The 25,895-nt window shown below is 41.9% G+C and overlaps 1 protein-coding gene across 3 annotated transcripts in view; it reads left to right on the top strand.

The window, feature by feature from the left end:
* PLPPR1 (phospholipid phosphatase related 1) overlaps window positions 1-25,895 on the top strand; it is a 119,098-nt gene that overhangs the window by 87,005 nt on the left and 6,198 nt on the right. For all 3 annotated transcript variants that reach the window (XM_054652694.2, XM_077171229.1, XM_077171230.1), the window contains 3 exons: window positions 1,391-1,579; window positions 12,901-13,033; window positions 21,719-21,969. In XM_054652694.2, coding sequence (XP_054508669.1) covers window positions 1,391-1,579; window positions 12,901-13,033; window positions 21,719-21,969 — 573 coding nt within the window. The remainder of the gene's footprint in view (window positions 1-1,390; window positions 1,580-12,900; window positions 13,034-21,718; window positions 21,970-25,895) is intronic.

Here is a 25,895-nt window from a genome sequence, read left to right as displayed (position 1 = left end):
TTTCTATGGTGTGGCTAGATAACTTGTATAGTTAAAATGACAAAAATAGTTGAATAGTGACAACTTCTGTATAGTGGCACTAGTCTTCATAAAGAGGATTTTGAATCAGATCCTGTAGTCACAATTTAAAATCATAGGATTTGAGTTGGAAGGAACTTCTAGAGGCCAGCTAGTCCACCTCCTGTGCAATGAGCAGGAGCACTTTCCATTAGACCAGTTGCTTGAAGCCCAGTCCAACCTGACCTTGAACACTTCCAGAGATGGGATATTCACACCTCTCTGGGTAATCTGTGCCCTTTTTTTATTACATTCATTGTAAAATCCATCATCCTTATGTCTAATCTGAATCGACCCTCTTTTAATTTTAAGACCATTACCCCTAAAAAAAAAAAGTTATAAATCAATATTAGTATTTTTGTCTTGGGTGAAGGCTGTGATGTGAGATTTTCTTTGCAGTGTGGCAGAGGGAGAACAAGAATTAGTAAATCTGTTTATTATCATGAGGTGAGTTTTGGGACACCTTTGGTGAGGTTGTGGTGACGTGTTGCTGAAGCAGTGTGGGAAGCTGAATATGTGGATATATACAAAAAAGTGGATTGCTGAGCTTCCAACCAACCCATTTAGGAGCCATGAAGTATGGAAAGAGAGACCAGAAAGGCTTTTTGCAGTTCAAATCTGTCAAATAAATGCAGCTTCAGACTCAAGCCAGCTTTTTCAAAAGTGGCTATTGTAGAATAGGTAAATCAGGCAGTGCACTGAAGTCCCCACAGGTTGCTTGTGGAGATTTCTGAGTAGACTTCTAAAGCTTTGCTCATAAAGAAGCAGCTCCAGGGAAAAGTGAGTGGCAGGAGAGAAGTCTTCCTCTGGATGCATCTTCATTTGGGACACACAGAGGGCTCGTCTGAATTAGCACAACACGCACGTTCTCCAGCACGGGCTTGCAGCTGCAGCGGGGAAGTGTTTTGGCTTTAGCTTCCTCTAGGCTTTGTAACAATCCTTTCCCACTCCCCTGCCACCGAGCACAGGTTTTTTAGCTGCCGCTGCTGCTGCTGTCTCCTGCCACGCTGCCATCGATCCCTCCTGCGCTGACACTCACATGCCCTTTGAGCTGTCACAGCTCCCGTCCCCCTGCGCGCCGCGGCGCGGACACGCTCCCATCTGAGACGTTCATTGGCGTCGTTTGCCAAAAGGTTTATGTAACAGATGTTGCAAAGCAGAGGCACAGAAACACACACACACACATACACACAGGCTCACACACCATTATGGCAGGGGTTGTCAGAGTGACGGTGAAGGGAGGATGGTCCACAGGACTGGAGTAGCTCGCAGGCACAGCTGCATCTGTTCAAAAAGCAACTAACGTCTCTCTGTGACTATGCTTTATTTTCAGCTCGTCATCATGGCTGGGACTGTTCTGCTCGCCTACTACTTCGAGTACACTGACACTTTTCAGGTGCATATCCAAGGTTTCTTCTGTCAGGATGGCAATTTGATGAAACCGTACCCCGGCACGGAGGACGAGAGCTTCATTTCGCCACTTGTGCTGTACTGTGTGCTGGCTTCAACCCCGACAGCGATTGTGAGTATGAGGAATTATCTGAAATCCCCATAAATAATAACAATAGTGCTGTGATATCTTTGTCCCCTCGCCTCTCTGTTTGGCTGTAATTGATTCACACTTAGCAGGAACTCTGTTTTGCCTCAGCCTAATATGATCTTCATCAGTTACCTCCAGGAGTAATTATTCTGAGGTAATCACAATGCAAGGCTGAGGGATAGAGCTTGTTAAGCCTTTTACAATAGCTTGCTTACTTCACTGATTAGTTGTGAATTTCCTGGGCTCCAGAGAGGCTCTAATGCAAAGGTTATGTATTACTGGAAATAAGAAAACAGGATAAAGCTGAAGTAAAATCCAGGTCAGATGTGCAGTATATCCAGGATTATTTCCTGCTATATTAAAAGGACTGTTGAATGGCCTTAAAAGCCTTAGATGAGGAGAAGGATGCTAAATAGAAAGAAAAATATGAATGCTGTTTTCTTTTTTTAATAGTTTCTTTGTTTCCAACAGTCACTAAACTTTTCTTTACCTGATTTTATTCACTATTCAGCCAGTAAACTGCAATTTTTAATATTTTATGCAGATGAAAATATTCAACTAGCAGAGTGCATACAATGCCAAACAATTTATTGCACTCACTGGTTAGCAAAACTTCAACCCTTTTCCATTTTCCACACAGAAAGTTGCATATTTCATCAACAGCCCAAGCTTTGCTGAATTTGTAATTACATTGATAAATTCCTGTCAGATTCTGTTTATGGACTTTTTTTTCATTTCTTTCGCTTTCTTTCTTCTCTGTTAGTATTTATTTCTTATATTAATTTTGCTTTTATCCCTTTCAAAAGTTGATTGAAGCTGTACATTACATATTTACTTTTAAATAGTGAGGGCTTCACCATAGTCTGTTTTAAGTTTTGTTCTGCAGTAATTTTAGTGCACCAAATCATGTTCTTGTCACAGAATGTGGTAAGAAGTGTGAAAGGGATCTGCAGAAGAGGCTATAGGTTTTGGTACAGGACACTTTCTAAAGACAAACAGGTGTTTTAAAGTGGATTACATCATAATTTTATGAAAAACATCTGCAGTAACAGAGTTATTTTATGTATTGGATGTTGTTGCATGCCAAGGCTTTCATTTTACTTTTTGCTGCAATGATAGATTATTTGAAAATTAAAAAAACCAAAACCAAAACAAAACAAAAAAACTGAACCCCCCACATTTTTGACCTCCCCCATCAACAGAGTGCCAATGTTCAGGGATGTAGCTTTCACAAGTGCTTTTTGTAAAGGTAGGTGGTGGGTCACAGCCATGCCTTGATTGCAGAGCAATGACATTAATGAGTGGTTTGTCCCTTGATTACTGATAAAACGTTGAGTAATGAGTGTTGCTCTTTATTTGGATCTTCTATCTAAATCCTTGCTCTGCCAAAATTTTATGCTAACCTTTCAAGTTTTGCTGCACTGGATCAGCATTTTCTTTGCTTTTTAGCAATCCAAGAAGCTTTTCTTAATTGCTATCCTTTATGAAAAGCTGAGTCGGAGTCTTGACTTGGCAGTGCTGGGTTAATGGTCAGACTTCACAATCTTAAAAGCCCTTTTCCAACATGAGCAGGTCTGTGATTCTCTGAAGAGTGTTTTAAGCCCATGTTAAACACAAAGAATGAAAGGCTGTAATGAATGCCAGGTATGGTTGTTGGGTGCTGAAGAGACCTTCAGCTCAGTGCTGTGTGGAGCTGGACTCTGTGACCCGACCCATCCCATGCAAACTGTGCAGGAATGCTGGCCTGGGTCCAGTCATCACCCTGGGTGAATGGATCCAGGGCTGGTTTAACTGGGAAACTCTGCCTCTTGGGCTGTGCTGTACTCTTGCACTGGACACATTGCTCCACACAGAGAAGGCATGGTCAGGGTCAGCACAGGGCTCTTGGCACCATGCTCAGCACCAGTGATCTCTAGGTACAACCTCCCGGAGACAGCAGGTCAAATTTCCCTGGCAAAACATTTTTTTTTCCACTTTTAATGCAGTATTTATTAATGCCTTGTTTAATCACATTATTTAATTAGTTGTATTGTTATATTGCATTATTAATACATAATTCAATTATTTAATGTTCTATTAATTAATATTGGGTTAATCTTCAACCAGGGTGTATGTCAGAGATTTTTCTGTCCTTCTGACTGGTGCTCATCATAAGATCTTTATAGGACTAACTTAATTTTATTTCTCATTCCCACCTTTTCCTGAAAGACCTTCTTCTCTTTGCACAGTATTTTCACACTTTGCTTTGGTTTGTAGCTGATTCTGCAGACCAAATTCTGGCAATGGTCATCAATAAAAAGATAATAAATGAGACAGAAAGTGAGCTCAGATTCTCCCTAAACTCTGAATTGCACTTCCCTGCTGGTTAGTCCATTCCGAGTGTGAATATCCTCATCTGTCATCCTGTACCCAAATGGGTGCTGCCTCTCACTTAGCCTGCCCACAGCCTGGGAAGAGATGTTTGATCCACTCAAATGTCCCAAGGATTTCAGTGCAAGGAGCAAATGCAGCCATTTCTATTTAGACCGTGATGTTTTGTACTCTTAAAAAAAAAAAAACCAAACAAAAACCTCCACACAAACAAAAGAACGCACACAGCTGTGCATGGTGGGAGGGAGCACTGTGTGCATCCACTGTCAGCTAAGTTGTAGCTTCACTCCCTACACTTTGCTCTCAGAAGGAATCACCAACATTGTGCAGCTTCACCACCAAGACATGACTTAAGTCAGAGGTAATGCCATTGCCTTTGCAATTACTTGTTTCTCTTCTGCACAGCACTCACTGCTTCACTTCCTAAAGGCAGAACGGCTGATTTGGCAAATGGTTGGTTTGATGTGCCAGGAAATTTGATCTCTCTGTGTTGCTTTCACATTATTACTGTCTTGACACCTCGTGACATGAGAGGAATGATTGCTGGTGGAAGCCAGCAGCAATAAGGTACTAGCTCATAATAAAATCTAAAAGGGCTTCTGGAGCTGTGGGAGGTAGCCCAGGGATCTGTACAAGCTCCCTCATCTGAGACACAAGCAGCATTAAGTGCAGCCCTGTGTGCATGGGTCTGGGGAGGACTCAAAGCCATGATTTCAGCACAGCTTTGAGGTGTTACAGTGCTTGCAAGCCAAAAGGGAACATCTTTGTGAACTTAATGGAATATCTTTGCGTCTCTGTCATTTGGCTATGACACTGGGCATGGAGAAAACAAACATATATGTTTTATTTCTAAGACCACTTTGCAGAAGTGCTGCTGTGGGTTGGTACCACTGTATCTGCATTTCCCTGCATTTTTAGTGGCAAAATAAATGTGACTGGCCTGGTTTTATGCAATTTTATCCATTTCTTTTGAAACATTTCTCTAAAAATATTCTGGGATGACTCCACCACATTCATCAGTGTCCCTGAAGACTAGCTTTCCCTGTTACGAGGTTACTGCAAAGCTGCCAATTCCCCAGCTGGCACTAAACAATCCTTCCAGAGTTCAGCACTGCTGCCTGCTCTGCTCCATCCAATGTGATTTATCTACCCACCCAAGAGAAGCAGAGAGGCTTAGGAACAGGGCCAGCTCGCTGAAATGAATACTGAACAGTGGCAGAAAGCTTCAAGGGCACTGTTCTCACTGTTCTTCGTTACCTTAAAGTGAATAGAAAGTGGCAGTACCATTTTCAGAGTTTAGTTTCTTTCCTTCTGTTTCCAGGTGGAAGTAGCAGCCTAGATGTAATCTGTTAACTGTCCAGTGCTATTAATTTGTGCATAGGAGTATTTGTTTTCAGATAAGGTTGAAATCAGTCAAACTGAACCAGTCTGATTATGAACTAGAAGCTGAATTACAGTGTTGATCTAAGGTAGGAGGAAATTGTTCCAACTTTTCTCTACAATCTGCACTTACCCCTCAAACTTCAGAAACATCCTTCCTCTCAATGGTCCTCCTATTCTTTCTTAATTCCTTGGCTTTGGCTTAGCACAGCCATGTTACTACAATGGTTTATTTCTGTAAGGGAAGCCAGGGAACCTCTGCCTGTCGTGGCTGATTCCCCTGTGGCTGCTCAGCTGCAGCTGCCAGGAAAACCAAGAACGTATGACGCAGCTCAGAGCTCTGTTACAGCAGCTCCTTCCCGGCTTTTCCAGGCAGGAATCACCAGGCTCTGCTGGCTGTGGTGCTGTCAGAAGGCACAGCCTGCTGCCCACCACGCTTCCCCCTGTGCTGGCACAGCTGGCTGTGTCCTCTGCCTTCCTCTCCTGGAGTCTTGCCAGGGCTGGTGAGGTGGTGAATGAGGAGCTGGGGATACCAAGGAGGGAGGAAAAGGTGTGCCCTGTGTAAATGTTTGTATTCTGCTGTTTGCACACCATTCTGGAGGAATAAATATGCTTTCTTGATTTGGTGCAACACTTTCAGGCATTTCTGTTGACAGTGTCTCTGGGACCCTGTGGTGGTCCTAGCCACGTGCCAGTTTGTGAGGAACAATTCAGGGCTGTGGAAAATGTGTATTCTCTTCATTAGAACTTCAGTATAATAATTTTAGACAGTTTTACCACAGTGTATTAGGTTTTTGAGCACATCCCTAAGACAGTTTTGGTTTTTGAGCAGGCTAGACTATAAATTGTGGATTTCAACCCTTTTGACTTAAAATAAAAAAGAGAAACAAAAACAATAAAGCAATTTTCTTGTTCTGGAAAAGTACTTGCAACAGTTCTTTGCTATTGTTTTCATTCAACAACAACCACCCACTCCAAAACACAATGAGGTGAGTAATTGAATGCAGATTGAATCCATTGAGTTTATATCCTTGGAAAATTAAAAGTGAGCTGGCATTGCAACATTCAGCTGAACACACAGTTGCATTACCTTGTATAGCTTTGCAAAATACAGTATTGATTCCTGGGGCCTGAGAACACCTGTCCAGGGTGTGATGGCAAAGACCAAGAGAGTGTCTGAGGGAGCTCTCAGCTGGTCTCTGTCCTCAGGAATATCGATGATAGTGATCTTACCAGGGAAAGCCTCTGCAGGCTTGGGTCAGGGCCCTGTCTGTGGATCAGAGCAGAAATCCTATGTCCTGGGGAGGGTGTTGAGGCAGACCTCAGCCACCCTTTGCCTTCTGAGGTGCCTTTTCTCAATACAAATGTTGCTAAGTGTTTGCCACCTGGGTTTGACCATAGAGTGTCTCAGCTTCACAGTGTCAATACCAGGTCCTGAGGGTAGCTGATAGGATGGCAGATCAATATTCCTCAGGGGCTAAGGCTAAATGTGAGGGAGATCTAAGGAATTAAGGTATTCACAGCAGTAAGTGAAAGTCAATATAAGCCATGTTCTTAGTGGGGACTGTGGAGAAGAGGAAAACAGACTGTTCAGATCACAAGAGGCAACCTTGCAAGGGACACCAGCTTCAAAAATTGAAATGGATTAAAAACTAGGCAAACTTTAACAATGAGGATAGGCAAACATGGAAGTGGCTGTGAGATCTCCATCCTTGACATCATGAGCTCCAATGTAGAGCCTGAAGAAGATCCCTATCCTGACTGCAGCTGTTCTAATACAAACCTCAGAGATACCACAGTGCAACAGGGCAGAATTGCTATTGGCCTAGCTGAAGCCAGTGCTGATGAAACACCCTCTGGAACATTTTGCAAAGGTGACCTTTTGGTGAAGAGTCCTGCTTCTCCCAGGGAGAGTGTGTGTGGAGTCATGCTGAAACTAGCTGATTGAGGCTGAGAGCTCCACAGCCCTCATCTGCTGCTATTCTCTCTTTCTGAGTGCTCTGCGTGCAGCTTGTCTCACAGCCAGTGCTTTCCTCATATCCTCTCCTCCCCCTGGCTGCTGTTTGAATGCTGGAGACTTGATTAATTTGGTTCTTTCTATTTGCGACATTAAAAACGCAGCCACATGCATCCTTGCACAGGATTTGGCAAATGTCATATGGCTTGCTGAAACCTGCCCAGAACTGAGAGCAGAGGTGTCCCAAGATCTAAATTCAGTTTTGTTTGCTGCAGAGATTTTTGTGTGCTGCAGCATGTCCCTGGGTGAGGTTTCAGTGTAGAAAGTGATGTTAAAAAGGACTGACTGTGTCACAAGGGTGTTGTTAGAGTAAACAAGTTGAAGGATTTAAAACCTCACAGAAATCAGAATAATGTTAATTTAATACCTAGGAAAAACAGATAGGTCATGTGTGCACTTCACATGATTCTCCCTAATATAGGAACTCTGTTGTCTTCCTTTGATGGGAAATAACATCACTTGTACTTTTTCATGAAAAGCAGCAGAAGGAAGTTTCGCAGAGAGGCAGACTTGAGGCAGTCCCAAACTCTGGGCACAGTGGTGCATCCTGCATCTCTCGCATGTATCTTAGCTGGTCCTCCTCCTTCTTTATCCATGTGGAATTGCAGCAGAAATTAAGACAGTGGGAACTTCCACACAACCCCAGTGTTCATTGGAAGTGTGAAAAAATTACAAAAGTAGTGTTTTCACACTTGTCACAAGTGAGTGAGTGAGTGAGTGAGTGAGTGAGTGAGTGAGTGAGTGAGTGAGGAGTGAGTGAAGGGGAGGCAGGAAGGCTGTGAGTGTCACCAAAACTGCAGGAAAAACAAAAACTCTCCAACAACATTTTTAGCATTAGAGAATAAAGGCATTACTTTATTTCTGGCCAGGATGTTGTTCTGCTCAGGATGTGCAACACAAATAATTTCATCCTCACATAGGCCAGCTGTGCAGAGAAAATCATTCCATGCCACACGTATTTTAAGAGATTTTTCACAAACTTTATACAGTCAAAACCCATAGCTATTCTTTGGTTTAATGTTCATTCGTCCCAAGTTACTTAGTTCTTAGTATTTGGTTTCCTACTCCTTACAGATATTTTCACCTCTGGTGCTAAGCAGGTCCTTATTCTTCTCTCTCCTTCTCCAGACCAGGGGTGTTTGGAGTTGATGGATTCAGGGTACTTTAATGCCACTAACGGCTGTTACCTTTGGTGAATCTTCTGTTCTGCTCCCAGTCTGTAGAGATTTTAAGCTCATCAGGTCTTCACCTGGTGGAACAATGCCCTAAAGGAAAGAAGAAAGAGGAAATAAACCCTAATTCCCTTCCCCCAGGGCAAAGGCAAACATATGTTTGATACTTGATGATATCAAAGGTCTTTTCCAACCTAGTTCATTCTGTGATCCTGTGAAAACTGACCAAAGTTATAAAATAATAAAAAAAAATTATAATTAGGATATTTTCCAACATGAGGTGCAGCCTCTCCCAGCAGCTGTGGGACAGCAAGGAGGCGGTCAGGGCAGATCCAGCTGAGCAGCTGGAGTTGCAGTGAATCTGTAGTGGGTTTTCAAAGGGAGAAAACAGATATGAGACTGGGGCAGCGTGACTGGAGCATGGGAGGAACCAGATTGTGGCACTCTACATGCAGTTTGGAGAAACATGACTAAGGAGAAATATTTTGCCTACTGGAGAAGTGAGCGAAAGCATGGTAGGGGAAGGAAGAAGGGATGCAGCATTTCCTGCCTCACCTTTGCTGCAGCATTTGAACTGAGGTACAAGGCCAATGTTCTGTTCTGAGAAAAACTGATAGAAGGAACAAATGGGGTTAAAAGCTGTGCCTGTCAGCACCATCAATGATTATTCTTCTAAATTTAATACAACTCTTCAAATCAGCTCCTCAGTCTTGCCCCACTGCACAATTACTGCAGGAGGGCAGCTCCAATATCCCACTGTTCTGCAACCTCCTCTCAGCTTTACCACAGACACATTCCTGGATAATTCCTGGATAGTTTATTTTAGTTCATCCTCATAGAAAAAGGTCTTCTTGATGTTCACTTTTTTTTTTTTTAACAAAGTTGTGCAAATGATCTTTTGCCTGAGCTTATCAGAAAGTGCTATGGGGAGAAAAAAGATTCCATGTCCTTTTAAAAGCAATAGTTCCATTATTTTGTTGATTAAATTGAAAATTAAATTTATGAACTGTCAGTAATCTGTACAGGAGTGCAGGGAGTATCAGGTGCTAATGCTGTGCTGAGAACTTGAAAGGGGGAGATGAGACATTTCACTGTCTGAAAATGTCAGCTGAAGGACTATCATGGATAAAAGACTATTGAAGAGGAAAATGGACGGATAATTTTATCATCTGCTGGGTCAGGATGAGCCAGGAAATACGTGTGTGCAGCAGAGGACTTTGAGAGCTGAACATTGAGGGGCAAGTATTTGGTGACACTGGCAGTAATGGGAAGGCAGGGAAAATTGAAGAAGTTTTCTCACTGGAGAGGTTGAAATCACCAGAGGAAAAATGCCTGCTGGGTAGGTACTTCTAATTCATACTGGGGCTTTGGGTCATCCTTGTATTTTTACCTGGTAGTTATACGAAATGGAATGTGAGCAAGAGTTCTCAAGCAATATGTCCTCAGTGTAGATGAGCTGCTATTTTATTCAGGAAACCAAGAACAAAAACACATGCAGGGCACTACCTTTGCTTCCCTATTACCTACACCGTGCCAGACTGAAGATCACTTGTGCTTTCAATCCAGTGCAATTCTCCTGACATTTCTACTGTCTAATTAAGCCAGTATGATACAGAAGTTCATTAACCTTGCATTGTTTTCCCAAATGGAAATAAAAGTGGTTAGCTTGCTGTTTTCTTTTTCAGCCCATATTTAGGTATATGAGTTTATATTTAGATGTCAGCTATAGAACTGATTTGCAACCATTCCTGGAGTGCTGATTCTGTTTTGGCAGGAGCTGAGGTACTCAGCAGTGCTGGTGATTGATTCTGGGAGGCCAGCTGGACAACTTGGCTGGATTTGGGCCCTGCTCATTGCAGCATCATCAGGGTTTAAATCACGAGAATCAGTGGAGTTACTTGATTTCAAAAATGCCTGGGAAAGAAAAAAAAAAAAACAAACAAACAAGTTCTTTGAGAGCTATTCAGACCACATTTAACTGCACACAGACAGATTAGCTTTCAGAATCAGGTGTCCAATTGCCCATTGAATTTTTCAGTAACAGCAAGGCTGACTTTCTAGAGAGCCCATATTAAGCATATTAGAAAACAAATTTCAGCAACTAAATTCAGTGCCAGAGATGACATGATAAGAATGGTCCAGTTATGTTGAATCACTTTGTATCTCTACACAAACAGAGCTTTATTGCCATATACCCAAACCTAAGGCAGTATTCATTTTAAAAAATCAAATTTTGAACTGTTATGCTGTAGGAAATCTGGGATAATTCTGCTTAAATCAGTGTAATGGAACTGAACAGATTTACAGCCTGGCAAAATTTACTCCTAAATCTAAGTGGAACTAATCTATGCACATGGGAGTCGCTAGGAGTGTGCCAGACAGCTAGATTTATAGAAACAAAGATGGGAATTGAAGCAGGAAAATACTCCATTAACCTCTGATGTAAAGGAACTTTAAAGATGGATGTATAGTTACAGGAGGACTGTTAGTATGTTTTATGCCTAAGTCTCTCCTGTTTGAAAAGTTTAGGATATTTTAAAGTCAAGTAGCCCCTGTGCTCACAGAGTAGAATTCCCTCAGGGTGTGAATCGTCCCTCAGTGTCTGTGTACAGCCCCAGGCAGACAGAGAGCCAAAGCAGTAATTCAAACTTCTGAACATTGTAATAATTCAAGTAATAAACGGGTTGAAACAGAGTGTCACTTTCAAACTGCTTTAGTGCAGATGGTCTTTTTCTTAATTCCCAGCCCCGTCGTTAGTGAGCTGAGCTTATTGAACTGCTTGCCAATTCTGTTAAGAGCAGATGGAGTGAAACGGGATAAAGGCAATATTTCAGTGCAGCTCCCATGCATCAGCTCCGCTCCAGATGCCATTATCGACATGCATTTTACAGCTCCACAGCTCTTGCCATCAGCGGGTAGAATTATAAAGAGGTTGAGCATACTTGGCTTGAATGTCAATAATCAATAAGGACACTCATCTGGCTTAATAAGGATAAATTGTTGCCCTTGAAACAGCACACCATTCCAGCAGTCAGAGTGAACTGAGGTGACTTCCTTGACATTTATACTAACTCCAGGTGTCTGTGCCACCCTGTGTGTGTGTACACAAACACTTCTGTTATGTATTTCTTTGACCGTTCCCTAACACTATGGATTCTCTTGTGTATGTCCTGCAATAATGTATTAAATTAATAATCTTGAGTGCTTCCCCTTAAAAGCTCATTTCTTCCACATCAGGCAGGCTTTTTTTATTTTAAAGACTTTAATTACAAACTCTGTCTTTCTAAAAGGGTCCCAGTTTCCCTCTCTAAAGCCAGCTGACAGAACATGATAGGTGATATTTTCAGAGGTTCCTGCTGTGTGTGGATCATCATTGCTTCTAAAGCCTGTGATTAAATTCTGTCCAGCTTTAGTGAGGGTAGATAGGCCTCAGTGCAACAGAACTAAATTAGTTCTAAGTGCTTAAGAAATGATCCTACTCCTATGGGAAGCAGCTATTACATTTATAGAAAGCGTGAATGTTCAGATCATACAAAAATATATAATACATAAGCACAGTTGACATCATGATTAGTGGTTCTGTGGAGACTTCATTTTTGGTAACAGAACATTTAGTCAAATATTGCTCTTTCTCACGGTGTTTTAATAACAACAATCCTTGGTTGTTACCAACATTTCTGGTCTGTTATTGCCAACAGTCCTTGGATGGCTCCACAGCCATCCAACTATCAGTGTTTGAGACATACACATTACCCTTTTATCTTCTGGGAATTGGGAGCTCAAAAAGGATCTCACTTTGAACACTTGTTCCGAGGGTCACAAGAGAGTGGGCTGGAGTTATGGTAATCTTCCACTCTGGGCACAACTCACGTTGGTAGCTTTTTTTTGAAAGTTCAACAACAAAAATATTATTTCACTTGGGTTATTATTCAGACAAGAAAAATAAGTTACCAAGGCTGTTAGTGAAAAAACAAATGCTCATTAAAAAGCAGAGTTTCTGGGAACAGAGAGTGTCTTTGATATGCTCAACAGGGGCTTAGTCCAGGTGCAGCTCATCAAGGCTAACGCTTAATGAGCATTTCTCAGCTCGGTGCAGCCAGAGGAGGGGGAGGGATGCACCACCACAATCCTTGCCATGAGTGAAGTCATCTTCTCTGGGTCTCTGCACCACTGAGTGCAGGAATGATCCCTCTCCAGGGTGGGAGCTGGGTGTGTGTCAGTCATGCTGAGCCCCACAGTGCCAGTGCAGGGTCCCCAGAACATGCAGCTGTGTGGCACTGTCTGTGGGCTGAGACTAGACACCCATGTTTCAATGTTTGCTCATGTCATTTTTAACCTTCTCTTTCTTTCCCTTTCCTTGGCAGATTTTTATTGGTGAGATATCCATGTATTTCATAAAGTCAACCCGAGAAACCCTCATTATTCAAGAGAAAACTATTTTGACTGGAGAGTGCTGTTACCTGAACCCACTGCTTCGAAGAATAATACGTTTTATAGGTAAGCATCCTGTGCACTGCAAGCTTGGACCTTGCTTGCACCAAACCAGGACGAAACATGCTGACAAAGTACATCACAAAATTAATTAAGCTGTGAAATCTTTGCAGGCATCTTCCACCTTAGAGGGATAGTCCCCTCAGGATTTCCAAGGTAACTTTCAAAATTTGCCATATCATGCTGGCTGGAGCTGGTTTAGATCATATTCTGCTGAGCTTAAAGCTTTTTTTGAGACCCTTAAAGAAAGATTTTACCAATCAAATCCTTATATGAATAAATCCATCATTGCTAGTTTATGCAAGCTACCCATTTTAGTTACAAATTTGTCTTCACCAGCTCATCTATTTGGCATTTTTCTTTTCAGCTCTAATTTTAACATCCATAGCTCTGCCACATAATGTTCAACTGAGCACAGCATAAAAAGCCCAGAGCTCACTTCAAAATAATAATATTATTTTCATTGTATTTGCTTTTTCTTAGAGCTTTCATTGAGTTAATTGCTGAGAAATGAAGTTCTGTCATTAAACCATTAGGAAGTTGCTTTTTATGGTGCTTGCAAACCGCTTTACCTTCTTCACACTGTTGATGAGTCCCAAGTTCATGCGTGGGATGGGATGTCTGGCTGATGGCATGGGCCAGTGGCTCCTCAGAATGCTCCCCACTGACCAAGAGGGGCTTTGCCATCACAGCACTGCCCTCCTTGTGCACTCTCAGAAGTGAAGCACCCTCCTTGTGCACTGCCTCTCACAGAGACCTGAACCCACATTCATGGTCTGACTTAGAACAAGCAATGGGGGGAAAAAAGCTGAAAGTATCTGGGGCGCTTCTTCCCCATCACTGCTTAATTTCTGAGCTTTACCTGGAGTGAAAATGTCTGCTGTGGCTGTGGCAGGTGTTGTGTTGCTTCCATGGAGCACATCCCTGGCTGCAAGCAGGGATACTTCCTTAGAGCACAGAGTTGAAGGTGCTAGCATATTTGTCATCAGCAAATGTATGCTGCAAAGGAGGAAAAACCATGGTTTTCTTTCTCCTTCAGCTCTCTCTGTGCCTCCTGCTTTATGCATGGAAGGTAGGGAGTGAAATGTGCCTTCTGCCACCACAGAGGTGGAAGCAAACCACTTGTGTTTTGTTACTTGGGCCTGGTCTGTGTGCTGCTGGGGGGAACAGAAAGACACAGAAATTCAGTTAGAAGTAAAACACCCTTGAACTTCACATGACCACCAGGATATATTGATGGACAGCAGACTGCCATTAAGAGAGAAGCAGGGTACCAGTGTCCACTGGGCCACTCAGGGCTTTTTGACTGTTCCAGCACATTTGGCATGTTGCAAAGTCCCAATCAAGCACTCTTGCCTGCGGGGTCAGCACTAGAAGTCCTTAGATCATGGAGGCTGAGTTCTTGCTCAGTATGTTTTCTTACAGTTGGCTTTATTCTTAAACATGCTGTTGCTTCTCTTCTGGTGGAAGAGAAGGGGGTAGCAATGATACAGTGGACTCTCAGAGAGTAGTAGGACATAAACCATGCTAGGGAAATTATTCTTGGCATTGCCAGCTGTGTTTGTTTTCCTGAGAAAAATTAAGTTAATATTATTAGAAAAGGCTTGAAGTCTTTGCCTTGTCTTAAACTACACTGTGTTCTTGTTTTCTTCTGGAACCTTTTCCTTGCCTTTGTAGTGAAATGAGAGAAGTAGAATTTGTTGGATGAAATAATTTATGAAAGGAACTGAAGATAACTGCATATTTTTTCATTTTTCATTTCACCTGTGTTTTGAAAACAGGGCATGTACTGAGCCTGTATGATCCAGGGAAGTTAGCTGCATACTGAGCCCACTCCAAAATGAAGCTTCCCAGGTGCTTGGCTGTGCAAAGACAACTAGGTTGCTTGTACATGGATTTCTCTGTGTGTGCCTTCTCTTGATAAACTTTAGGGCCAAAAGTTACTAAGTTTTACTGATTAACTAAGTTCTCTTGCAAGTAAGTTATCTTCCCTAGCAAGCAGTCTGGCTTGTTGCAAAAAAAGTTTTCTGCCAATTTAGTTTTGGTACCCAGAGGTTTGAGCAAGTCTTAATGAGTACCTGCAAAAAGCAGTTACTTAACCCCTTGGAAAATTGCCTTGTAAGGCATTACAGTTTATATTATTCCAAAGAATGAGAAAAATCCTGCAATATGTCTAGGTTCTCATGTGTCAGGAAAAATGAACACTACTGTCTGACCCTATAAGGCACATCATGGAGAACTTTGAGAGTTGCAAGTCCGAAATTTTTGGAGTGCAAAGGGGCTTTTTCTTCACACACCACCCCACCCCCCCCAACTCTGTAATGGAAGTTGCTGGGAAGAGATGGGATTTTAAGAATTGTAGTCTAAATGTGCTTTCCAGAAAACAAGCAGAAAGCTGTACATACTTCACTGAATGTTCATTTATATTTTTCAAGAAAAGAGACAAAAAAAGGGAAACTTTAGGCTGTCTTTTGGTCCTGTGAAATACAAGGACTCTTGTAATATAATCTCCGTTGGATCTTCTGGTTGCTAGATTTGAGCTTTTCGGCTCTTACTTTTCCTTCATGTATACAGAATTAAGGACTTTTTTGCACTTTGAAAGCAGAGCAAAACAAAAAAACTACAGCTTTTCTGGAATGCTAACAAAGTCCCATGTTTCTTTGTTTTTTCCTATCTTGTTTACTGTGCTCTCTGTTGATTCTCTCCTTGTTTTCCTCAAGGTCTCAGCACATGTCTGTTTCTAAGAGCCTCCCCTCCTGAGTTTAGTTGAGACTCTGAATGTTGAACTTTGTATTAAATCTCTCCCTGATACTTTGTCTACATGAAGCAGAGCCACAATTTCTTCTTGCTTCCTGGCCCAGACATGAATCCTTCATGCTGATTGACATTTGCTTGTGGCAAAAGACTGCCTCTCACCTTGCTGCAGTGTATATCAAGTCCCGTATCACAGCCTAGATTGGTGAAAGCTGCTATGTTCCCTATATTTAGAAAAACACTTTATCAGTGAAAAAAAGCTGGCTTAGCTTGGAAACATCAGACTTTGATGTATGCTTCAATTTTCTCCATCTTCCTCTTTATCTTTTACAGCTGCTTTTTTTTAAGGTTTTGAGGTCAAACTAGTGATGTGGAATTGCTTCAGAACAGTTTTTTCTAATATATTGCTGCTGCACTGCTTTACTTTAGGCACGTCCTCTCTCCTCCCTTCTCTCCCCACCCTTCTCAGCAGTTCTGTTATCAATTTTTGATGCCAAAACTTGCTGTTTATGTGCTGAACCTTTGAGAAACTAATTGTTAAGGGTGGCTGTTTCGTGGGCCTCTGCCTCCTCCCTGTCTCCCAACTTGAGCATACACAGCCTTTTGTATATTTATTCATTCTGTCTTGTAATTTACGTTCAGCAATTGGTTAACATCATTCCACCTTGCATTTGTGTCTGTGTTCTACTTAATCCTTTGTATTGCAAATAGAGGTTATAAAATATTTTAGTGAATGGTTTCAGTCAAGGTTTCAGTCTTTTTATGTGCAGCTGCTATCATACCCCCAGGATCAGGGACTCAGACCTCCCTGACCCAGTCTGACGGGGTGAGTATGGTATATATTGTGTTGCATTTCATTATATTAGGTTTCTAATCCATGTGATTAAGTTGTCTATCTGCAAAGCCCTGATAACACGCAAGTAGCCCCTTTCTAGTTCAGATATCTAGAAATTCAGCATGCTTCATCAGCTTGTTACCAGTGGCTTTGACTTCGGATGCGCATAATTTGCCGTTAACAAATGGTGCAGATCAGCTTCTGTTGACAACTTAATCTAAAGCATGGTGACACTTCACAGTGGGCAGCTAAATAATTAAATTAGGGCTTTATTTCAGCAAATTAAGATTTTAGTTTGGCAAATAAAGGTTTACAAGATTTATACACACATTGAGTTTATAGTAACAGGATAGATATGCCCCAGAGCTCTGATGTCAATTCCCTGAGCAGCTGCACAAGACAGCTTACCTGACCTTGTCCTTCTGTCTGCCTTGCCTCTGAAGTTCACTGTGAAAGAGTGCATGTTCTGTTATTAACTTGCTGCCTTTCCATGGGGTTTGAGCTGTATTTGGGGGTGTTACCCCAAACCTAAACTGCTTGAACAACTGTAGATGTTATCAGTGAAGAACCTCCATAAAGAGGAACAGGTCACTGTGCTGGGAACACATCAGCCCTCACAGTTCTCTTTGATGTCAGGCTCTGAGCTGGCAGCTGCCTCCATGAAAACTGGTGGTTGTGAAAGCAGTGAGGAAGGAAGATACCCTGTACATCTGTCAGTAGGAGTCTTGAGCCTCCAGAGGACTTTTGCAATGGGAACTGAATTTCTTCTGGCATGGTCATACTCAGGAGGTTCAGATCCCTGGAGTAGTGAGCTTTGTGGGGTTTTCAGTGGAAGATCATAGCCAGTCTTAGAACGAGGTTATGAGTGCTCAGAAGCTTGATAAGCTTGATTTTGAGCCTGTTCCTGATGCCATGGCAACAGGACAATAAAGTCCCCTGCAATCCCCATCTCTCCTGTTGTAAAATGGATTAATGATACAGGCCTCTTTTTACACATCCTTTAAGATTACATGAAGGGTGGTTTAGCAGAGTCTGAGTCACAGGACTATAAATGTATGGCTGTATTGGATGCACAGGATTCTTACAGCAAAACATTCAACAATGGGCTGAGGATCAGCATTCCCATAGAGCCCTGAGTCCTTCCAGGGACACTCTCCAATGAAACTCGAATCTTCCTTAAAAAACAGAGGTGTGGGAAAGGGGTTAGGTGAGTATAAGTGTGCATGTGAAATATGAACACTTTATGAGCAAGCTAGGTTAGGAATGACAAATTCAGATAATTGGGACAGAGAGGAGTGCCTAAATAAATATCCTTGGTAGAAAACATGATGATATGTTACTGAGGAGCTCAGCTTCTGATGTCTCATAAACCCTTCAATGCATTGTTTCTTTTGTCACTTTATTTAAGGGTTTCATGATTTTTCCTTAATAAAGCCTTCTACTTCCTGATTCTTATTTCCACCCACTGGCATCTCACTTGTCTCTTCCCAATGTCTTTTAAGCTCTTCTTCAAGGCCCAAGGGGTGGGTTTGTTGATTTTTATTGTGATGATGATTTGGTCTTTTTTTTCAAATCAGTGGCATTTTAAATGCCTCCAATGGCGAGAGTTTCCACGGAGACAACAAGCAGCTGCAGTGAATGATGTTACATAGATTCAGGGTGGAAGAAGAGAGCTTGAACATGAATTGCAGGGAGGACAGAGGGTTCTACTTAGGCTACAGTGAGTGAGAAGGGCTGGATTCTTCTTCAGGGCAGATGCCTCTGTTAGAAAAAGTCATAGAGCTGGAGGTGGCAACACTCATGAACTGCCACAGAAGATAGAGCATGAGATAGAGCATGAGAATAGGATGTGGGTCAGAGCCCAGACACCAGGGGTTCATTTAGGAGTTTCTGACAGTTATTTAGAGGGATGCGTAAGTGGAGAAATTAAAAATGAAGCATTCAAAATTGAAGCTGCTAAATACTTGGACTTTTCTGCCAAGACAAGTGTTAGTTCAGGTGAGATGACACAGGAAAGTCAAGCGTCACCTCATCCATCCTCAGCATTTTTAACAGGACTTTCCTTGTTTGTTCTTTTTCTTCTTTTTTTGGCTTGAACATTTAATTTGTCTAAGGTCTTTCTCACTGGAGGTAAAGATATGTTAAAATCTGATCTCTGTTTTCTTGGACTCTGGAGCAGCTGAGAGAGTAGCAGGGAGTACAGCCTGCCCTCTTATACCTGGTCTAAGCTATTATCTCTCCCAGTTACTTTCTGCTTATTGTTTTGTCTTCTAGGCACCTCCTTCTGCTCCTGAGACACAAGCTGAGAGAGTAGTCAGTACAATGAGATGTCAAGAGGCCTTTCCAGACATAGCTTCTTCTTCTTCTTTAAGGCCTCTTTTTGCAGCCAGACTATGTGACATGAGTGGCTGAGGGGAAAGATTGGCTTTGTGTAATTGCAATTAACCTTCATCCTTTCTGCTGGTGAGCAGCTGTAGGTCTGCTTCCCATGTGGCTTGCACTGTTCCCATCCTTTCTCAGCATATGCCAAGTTCTGCACTACAGTTCATCCCCAGGATTTCTGGCCCAGAGTGAGCACACCGAAGAAAAGCGCTTTGCTGCAGAGCAGGATGACGCCACCTCCCATTACACCTGGGTGCCAAAGTCTGGAATAGACATGTCTTCTCCCATTCTTTCTCTCTGACATTATATCACAGATGTGAGCTGTATGACCCTGAAGAGATGGGGCTGCTTGCCCTTCCCATGAAGCCTTTCAGAGCAATTTGTCTGCCTCTAAAAAGCTGGCAATCACATCCCTGCATTTTTGTGCTCTGGTCAGTTAGTTTAGCTGCTGTAGGTCATTGAACAAATCCATTGAACAGATGGATTCCTGAGGTACAAAAACCATCAGGGGACTGTCCAGCACTCCCCAGGCACACTGGCATTACAGCCTTTAAATCAATTACAGCCAACCCTTGCTCCAATAAAAGTGAGTTGTAATCAGCCTGCAAGGGTCACATTTCGCCAGGCTGACTCATTGCTGCACATGGCTGTGATTTTCACAGAGCACAGCTTGGCAGAACTGTGAGAGAGGAGCTGCACCACAGTCAGAATGTGACAAAGGTTTCGGCCATGGCTTGCTCTGCTCTTCTCCAGGTTATGCAGGCCTCAGCAGCTGCGTTTGGGTGGCCACCTTCTGTGCTACCAAATATTAAAAAAATGCAAGTGTTGAAACTTCTTTTCTTAATGGAAAGAAGTACCTTTGTATATACGCACTTCCTAGAGATTGAAATAGTTTTATGTAGCTCGTGACTTTTTCCTGAAATGTCTTGGTTTTTGGCATGTAAGTACATGATAAAGAGCATGAACCAGACTGCCTGACACTTAAATTTCCTCTAATTATTGTAAAGGCTGGGTAATAATCCTTGCTGTACTCCCTGTAATTTGCACAGCACATCAGAAAGTTGCTATTTAAAGCAAGCTGTGCCAAAAAAAAATTAAAATTTTGACAGAGTGCTGTATATAAAACAAGATTCTTCTCTGTCATAACTTCAGCTGTTTCACCAGGCTGAAAAGATACCCTTCTGCCTTTTTCCTTTGAACTTGCTTGTGCACTGACTAATGTAGGTTAGAAGTTCCTGATGGCTGTGGAAAACCGTGGACTTGAAACATTACCAGAGGGATAAAGGAAATAAAGGAGCAGTCTCTGTGCTCTCTTTTTAAGCACACTTAGCAAGATAAATGAGATGAAAACTGTCACATCATTGAAAAGGCAGGGGCCAGTCCTGCAGTCTAAAACCAGAGGAAGGCAGCCTTCTTCTTTGGCCACCACCAGCTTTTTAAATCCATGATCACATACCAGTTCATTAATAATAAATAAAAATAAACATGCATGAAGAATAGTAATACATTCAGGCTTCAGAATCATCTTCCTGTGTGATGCTCCTTGCTGACCTTGGGGAAGGATGGTGAGGAGCAGCTCTGCAGTCCTGCAGCCCCTCCAGGCTGTTTCCCAAGGGAAGGGCGCTTCCCATCAGTACCCCAGCAAGGGATCTGTGCCACCAAAACCATCTCTCTAACTGACTGGCACAGGCAAACCCCACTCAACACTTGTACAACAAGTCCATTTTAGTTACAATTGTCTGTTATTGTAGGTACGTGCTGCATTATTTTGAGTCCCTCATATCTTTTGTGTCTCAGACTAGAGCAGCCTTTTAATCTGTTTTTTTAACTCAGTATAGATAAGCAGTGAAGATGTTACAATCATGGTGGTGCCAGCTCTTAAGATTTTATCACAGCTTTCCTAAGATGATTTCCCTCGAGCTCCAGCTCTTAGTCATATTTAAATACATAACAACCTCAGATAATTTATAATTTAATGACTTCTGCTTACAGAGCTACAGAAGGGAGAAAGCAAAACTGCATGACCTCAATATCCCTACATCAGAAGTCAGTATTTATTTGTTCTATGTTTTTAGAACATAGAACAACCTTTAATCAACCTTAGTGATGAAAAGGGGAAGAGGAGAGCTGATTTAATCTTTCTGAACATTTGGGTTTGGTAATTTTGCAAACCTATTGTTCTATACCTTTGGTGTGTAGGCATTACATGCATCTGAAAGATCCTCATATGTTCATAGCAGCTGTAGCAGGTATTGATAACGCTCAAGGGGAGTCAGTGAAGGATGTGACAGCTACAGTATTGATCAAGAGATGCTTCATAACCCGGGAAAAGTTCCTGCATTCAAGTGAATACTTCATCTCACAGGTTAAGTGCTCCTGGTGACATGAGCTGAATTGCAGCTGTCTTCCAGAGCAAAGAAAGCATTGGGCTGCTTCCAAAAGTACATGCCAAATACCGCTAGGTCAGGATTGTAAATTTTCACCATAAAGGTGGCAAATAGTCAAAATCCAAAAGGTACTTAATGCTAGGTAGTTACGTTAGATAAGAGAAGTTTTGTGTGTCAGCACTACACTGCTCTTTCAGGTGGAGAGATCCCATTTTTTTGCCACAGATTCATTATAAGTACATGACACTACTCTCATTATGTCTCTCCCTCTCAGATATAGTGTCATTGTCTGAACCTGTTTGAATAATCACTATTTTTAACCTTTCTTCACAGGAGTGTTTGCATTTGGACTTTTTGCCACTGACATCTTTGTAAATGCTGGCCAGGTTGTGACTGGGAACTTGGCTCCCTACTTCCTGACCGTCTGCAAGCCCAACTACACTGGGAACGACTGCCGGGCCCACCACCAGTTCATCAACAACGGCAACATCTGCACGGGGGATGTGGAGGTGATTGAAAAGGCCAGGAGATCCTTTCCATCCAAACATGCTGCTCTGAGCATCTACTCAGCTTTATATGCCACGGTGGGTGCTAGTGATGACTGCTGACTCGCATGAGAGGTTTTTGTATTTTCTAGATGGGGCATTTTTCATACAATGGATTTTTCGAGAAAAAGAGGGTTGTTTTGGGGGCAGCTTTTTTCTTTATCAGTAGGGGAAGATCCCCTTCTCTCTACATTTTACCAATCCTTGTATAAGTAAATGAAGTTCTCATTGATTTTGAGGCACTGCATGTGGAGGCATGAGGTCCTAAACTTGTCTTTGCTGCTGATCTTCTAATTCAATTTTCTCTTCTCCCTGCTCCTGTTTCATGAGCATTAAAATGAAGCTGATACTTAAACAGCTTCTGGGTTGCTACATTTGTTCACATGCCATGCATTGTTGAACATTTAAAATTTAAATTGTGCCCTTTCAATAGAGATCTGAACTTAGGCTGAATTTAGGACCTGAAGTCACATTGCAACGAGGGTTCTAATAAAAGTCAGAATTTTGTTGTTATCACAGAGAAATGCACCCCAGTTGACACACTGACAAGGTGACACTGCCATGCAGACAGGAAGGAAATTATGAAGTCTGATGAAACAGATAACTGCTCCTTTGAGTTCTCTGACTAAAGTTTCTGTGATTTTTTAAAACTGATCCAAGAATCTTACTAACAAAGCAGAAAACTTTGGTGGTTTTGCCATAAAGATCCAAAGAGTTAACCTGGCTCTGATCTCAAAATGCATTAACCTAGGTCTTTTCTCTCCCTATAGCTTGACTCAGAGTAGTGTCAGAGTCTGTTTGTTGGTTATAAGTATGCAAGAAAAGCCTTAAAGTTATAAAGACAGGGTATTTACTGAGTATTTTGCCCAGTGGTCTTGGTAGCAGATAAACAAAACACTACATTATTACTTCTAAAATTAAGAGTCCACCCATTGCTGTTTCAATATCCATCTGTTGGGGCTAGATATTGTGTGAATAATGATGGAGAAAGAAACTGTAACTCCTTTGATCAGGATTTGCTGGGAAATGTTTGGAAAGCCTGTAACATTTTGTGCACATTACTTCTGAACAATGTGCAACCCTGTGTGAAATAAAGCCCACAATATACTCAGCATGGTTCTGGCAGCTGTTTGCACCATGATAAACTCTTAGGTGGAAATTCCAGGGTCAGGCTTAGTCCTGGTTCTGTCCTAAGCTAATTACATCCTTTTGTGGACTTTCCCTGCCCAGCCTCCTTTGTTTCCTAGGAGGGCAAAATTTCTACAACAGGCTGACTTCTACAGCTGAAGGGTAACACTGTTTTTCTTCCTGAGCCTAAGCCCCAAGTAGTTTAGTATTTCTGAGCTCTAGTTTTCCAGGAGTATCTGCTGTGGGCCAGTACTCCTCTCATTGGAAGATGTCAGATGGAGCCAGGACATGGAACTCTTTCTGAGCCATAAGGTCGTGAAAGTTTGCCATTAAAGCATTTCAGCCCACAGTCCGATTTCAGCCCAGTTCTCTGCCTGAAGTCACCTTTTAGAATTAGAAATGTGTTTTCTTGTCTTTTCTTTGTCTGTCAGCTGGGAATAACATGAGCATTACACAAGAAATTCATTGTTCGTATCCAGCTTTGCTTAATAACTGTGCTGTGCACAGATTTTTGAGAAGTCTCTTGCTGATTTTAATATGCATAATAACATGGCCTACTGAACATAAAACACAGGTTATTTGCTTAGTAATAGTCGTGTTTTGCATAAAGCTGAAGGATTGAGCCATGGAGCAAGAAAAATAGAACACGTACAACATAAGGAGGCTGGAGAATGGTTCTCGTTTTATAAAATGTCTTATGAGATCTGGAAGTCTTCTCCCTTCACTGAACCTCAAATATCCTGTGCAGGTGTCTCACTTGTTCATTACTCTGCTACTGAAAACACTCCCACTGGTGTTGGCTTTGTTTGTTTTTGGTTTTTTATAATCTGGGGTTTATATTTAATCAACTAGACTTTTCTTTGTCACCTTCTAAAGAAGCTGAGGAAAACCCAAAGCATCAGTTCTGTGATCTCTGGAGGTGGAAATGAATCTTGTCTGCCTAAAGCAGGGGAAAGAGAAAAGGGCTAGCAGCCCTGGCTTCCATACTTATAATAAAATAAAAATAAAAATGTCATCTAAAGACATTTTATCAGTCTCCCAGAAGAGATGGCAGTCACTGTACCTAGTGCAAGCTGCTATGCACTCACATGAATTTAAGTTCCTTTTCTGATTAAAAAGAAATTGTTAGAAAAAGAGATCACCATTCCTGGTTCCAGCATGAATCCAGCTGATAGGATGTCAGTCCTGGTTTCAGCATCAATCCACCTGCTCAGGCCATGAGATGTCCAGGGTCCTGGGGGCCCTGGGGGCACTGCTTGGGCTTGGAAGGATGCCTCTTTATGGGCAGGTTTCCTCACCCCAAGGATGTGTTTCTCACTTTCTCTGTTAATTTTTTATTATTATGTGCAGTCCATTCTTCCAGTCTTTCTGGAAATGGGTGGAGGGCTTCAGGGGTCTTGGGTAGTTTTAATCCCACCCTCTAGTCCATGTCCATTTCCTGTGCTATGTTGTGGTTGTTTGTCACAGAAAAATGCCCTATCTCTGGCCCCTCTTCTCCAGCCAAAACTTGATATTTCTCATGGCCATGTTAATAACAACAATCCTTGGTTATTCCAAAACAATTCTTGTCCGTTATTTCCAACAGACCTTGGCTGGCTCCACAGCCATCCATTTATCAGTGTTTGAGACATACACATTACCCTCTTATCTTCTGGGAGTCAAGAGCAGAAAAAGATCTCACTTTGGGCCTTTGTTTAGATGACCCCAAGAGAGTGGGAATTTTCCATCATAGCCACAATTTCAGTCAGTAATTTCCTTTGAAGGTTTGCTGAAAAAAAATATGATAAGTTGCCAAGGCTGTTCATTAAAAAACAGGTGCTTGTTAGACACCTGTTAGATCTTGGGAACAGACAGTCTCTCTGATACTCTCAACGTGGGCTTAGTCCAGGTGCAGTTTGTCAAGGCCGAGGCTTAATGAGCATTTTTCAGCTCATAGTGCAGCCACCACAATCCACCCCATGACTAAAATCAGCTTCTCTGGGTCTCTGCTCCTAGACATGAGTCCTCCAAGTTTTGGAAATGCTGAATAGCAGAGGACACTACAGCAAATACCTGTTGCAACCCTGATCAATTCAAGGCCTTAGCACCATGAGCACCTGCACTGAGCATTTTTGTCAAAGGCTTTGCTTCTCTTTTACTGCAGGAATCTCTATGGCAAAAGAAAACATTGGCCATAAAACTTCTAGGACACAGACTTTTGTAATACTGGTACTAAATTTTGAATTCTCTAAGGAAAATACACTGTCACAAATCTCCTCACTTTCTACTGAAGGGACAGGACAGATTTCTTCCACTCTGCCTTTCTCATTAAAGACAATGTGCTCTAAATACATGCATATATTTGCATATACATATGAAAATGTATATGTCTATTTTAAACTTGCAGACAAAAAACCCTCCTTAGCTATGATTGTGTCTCTCTGAAAAAGATGGGAGAGGAATCACATGGGATAAACGCTGCTATCACACACTGCATATTGCTAAATACATTGCTTGAGTCTACTGATAAGATCACAGCAAAAAAGCTGAACTGACAAATTTTATAGTTAAATCGTGTGTAGTTTATTTTTTAATATGTTGTAGGCATGATTTTATATTAATGTCTTTCCTCCTCTCTGGTTTCAACATTTAGAGTTTTGTAAATAAATTGACTCTATGGATGGCATTGTGGGAAATTTTCAAAAACACTTGCTGTATGTAGGAAACCAAATGTAAGTGGCTTTGACTGAGATTTTGGTCTCTTGCACAGAGCTCTGAAACCATGCTCTAAATGTGGGTAAACACTGTGGAAATACTAAAAAAATATCTTGGCTTTTGGGTCTGGACAATAAAGATCA

This window comes from Agelaius phoeniceus, chromosome Z (genome assembly GCF_051311805.1).
Source record: "Agelaius phoeniceus isolate bAgePho1 chromosome Z, bAgePho1.hap1, whole genome shotgun sequence".
Taxonomy (NCBI): domain Eukaryota; kingdom Metazoa; phylum Chordata; class Aves; order Passeriformes; family Icteridae; genus Agelaius; species Agelaius phoeniceus.
This window is presented reverse-complemented; position numbering and strand designations above follow the sequence as displayed.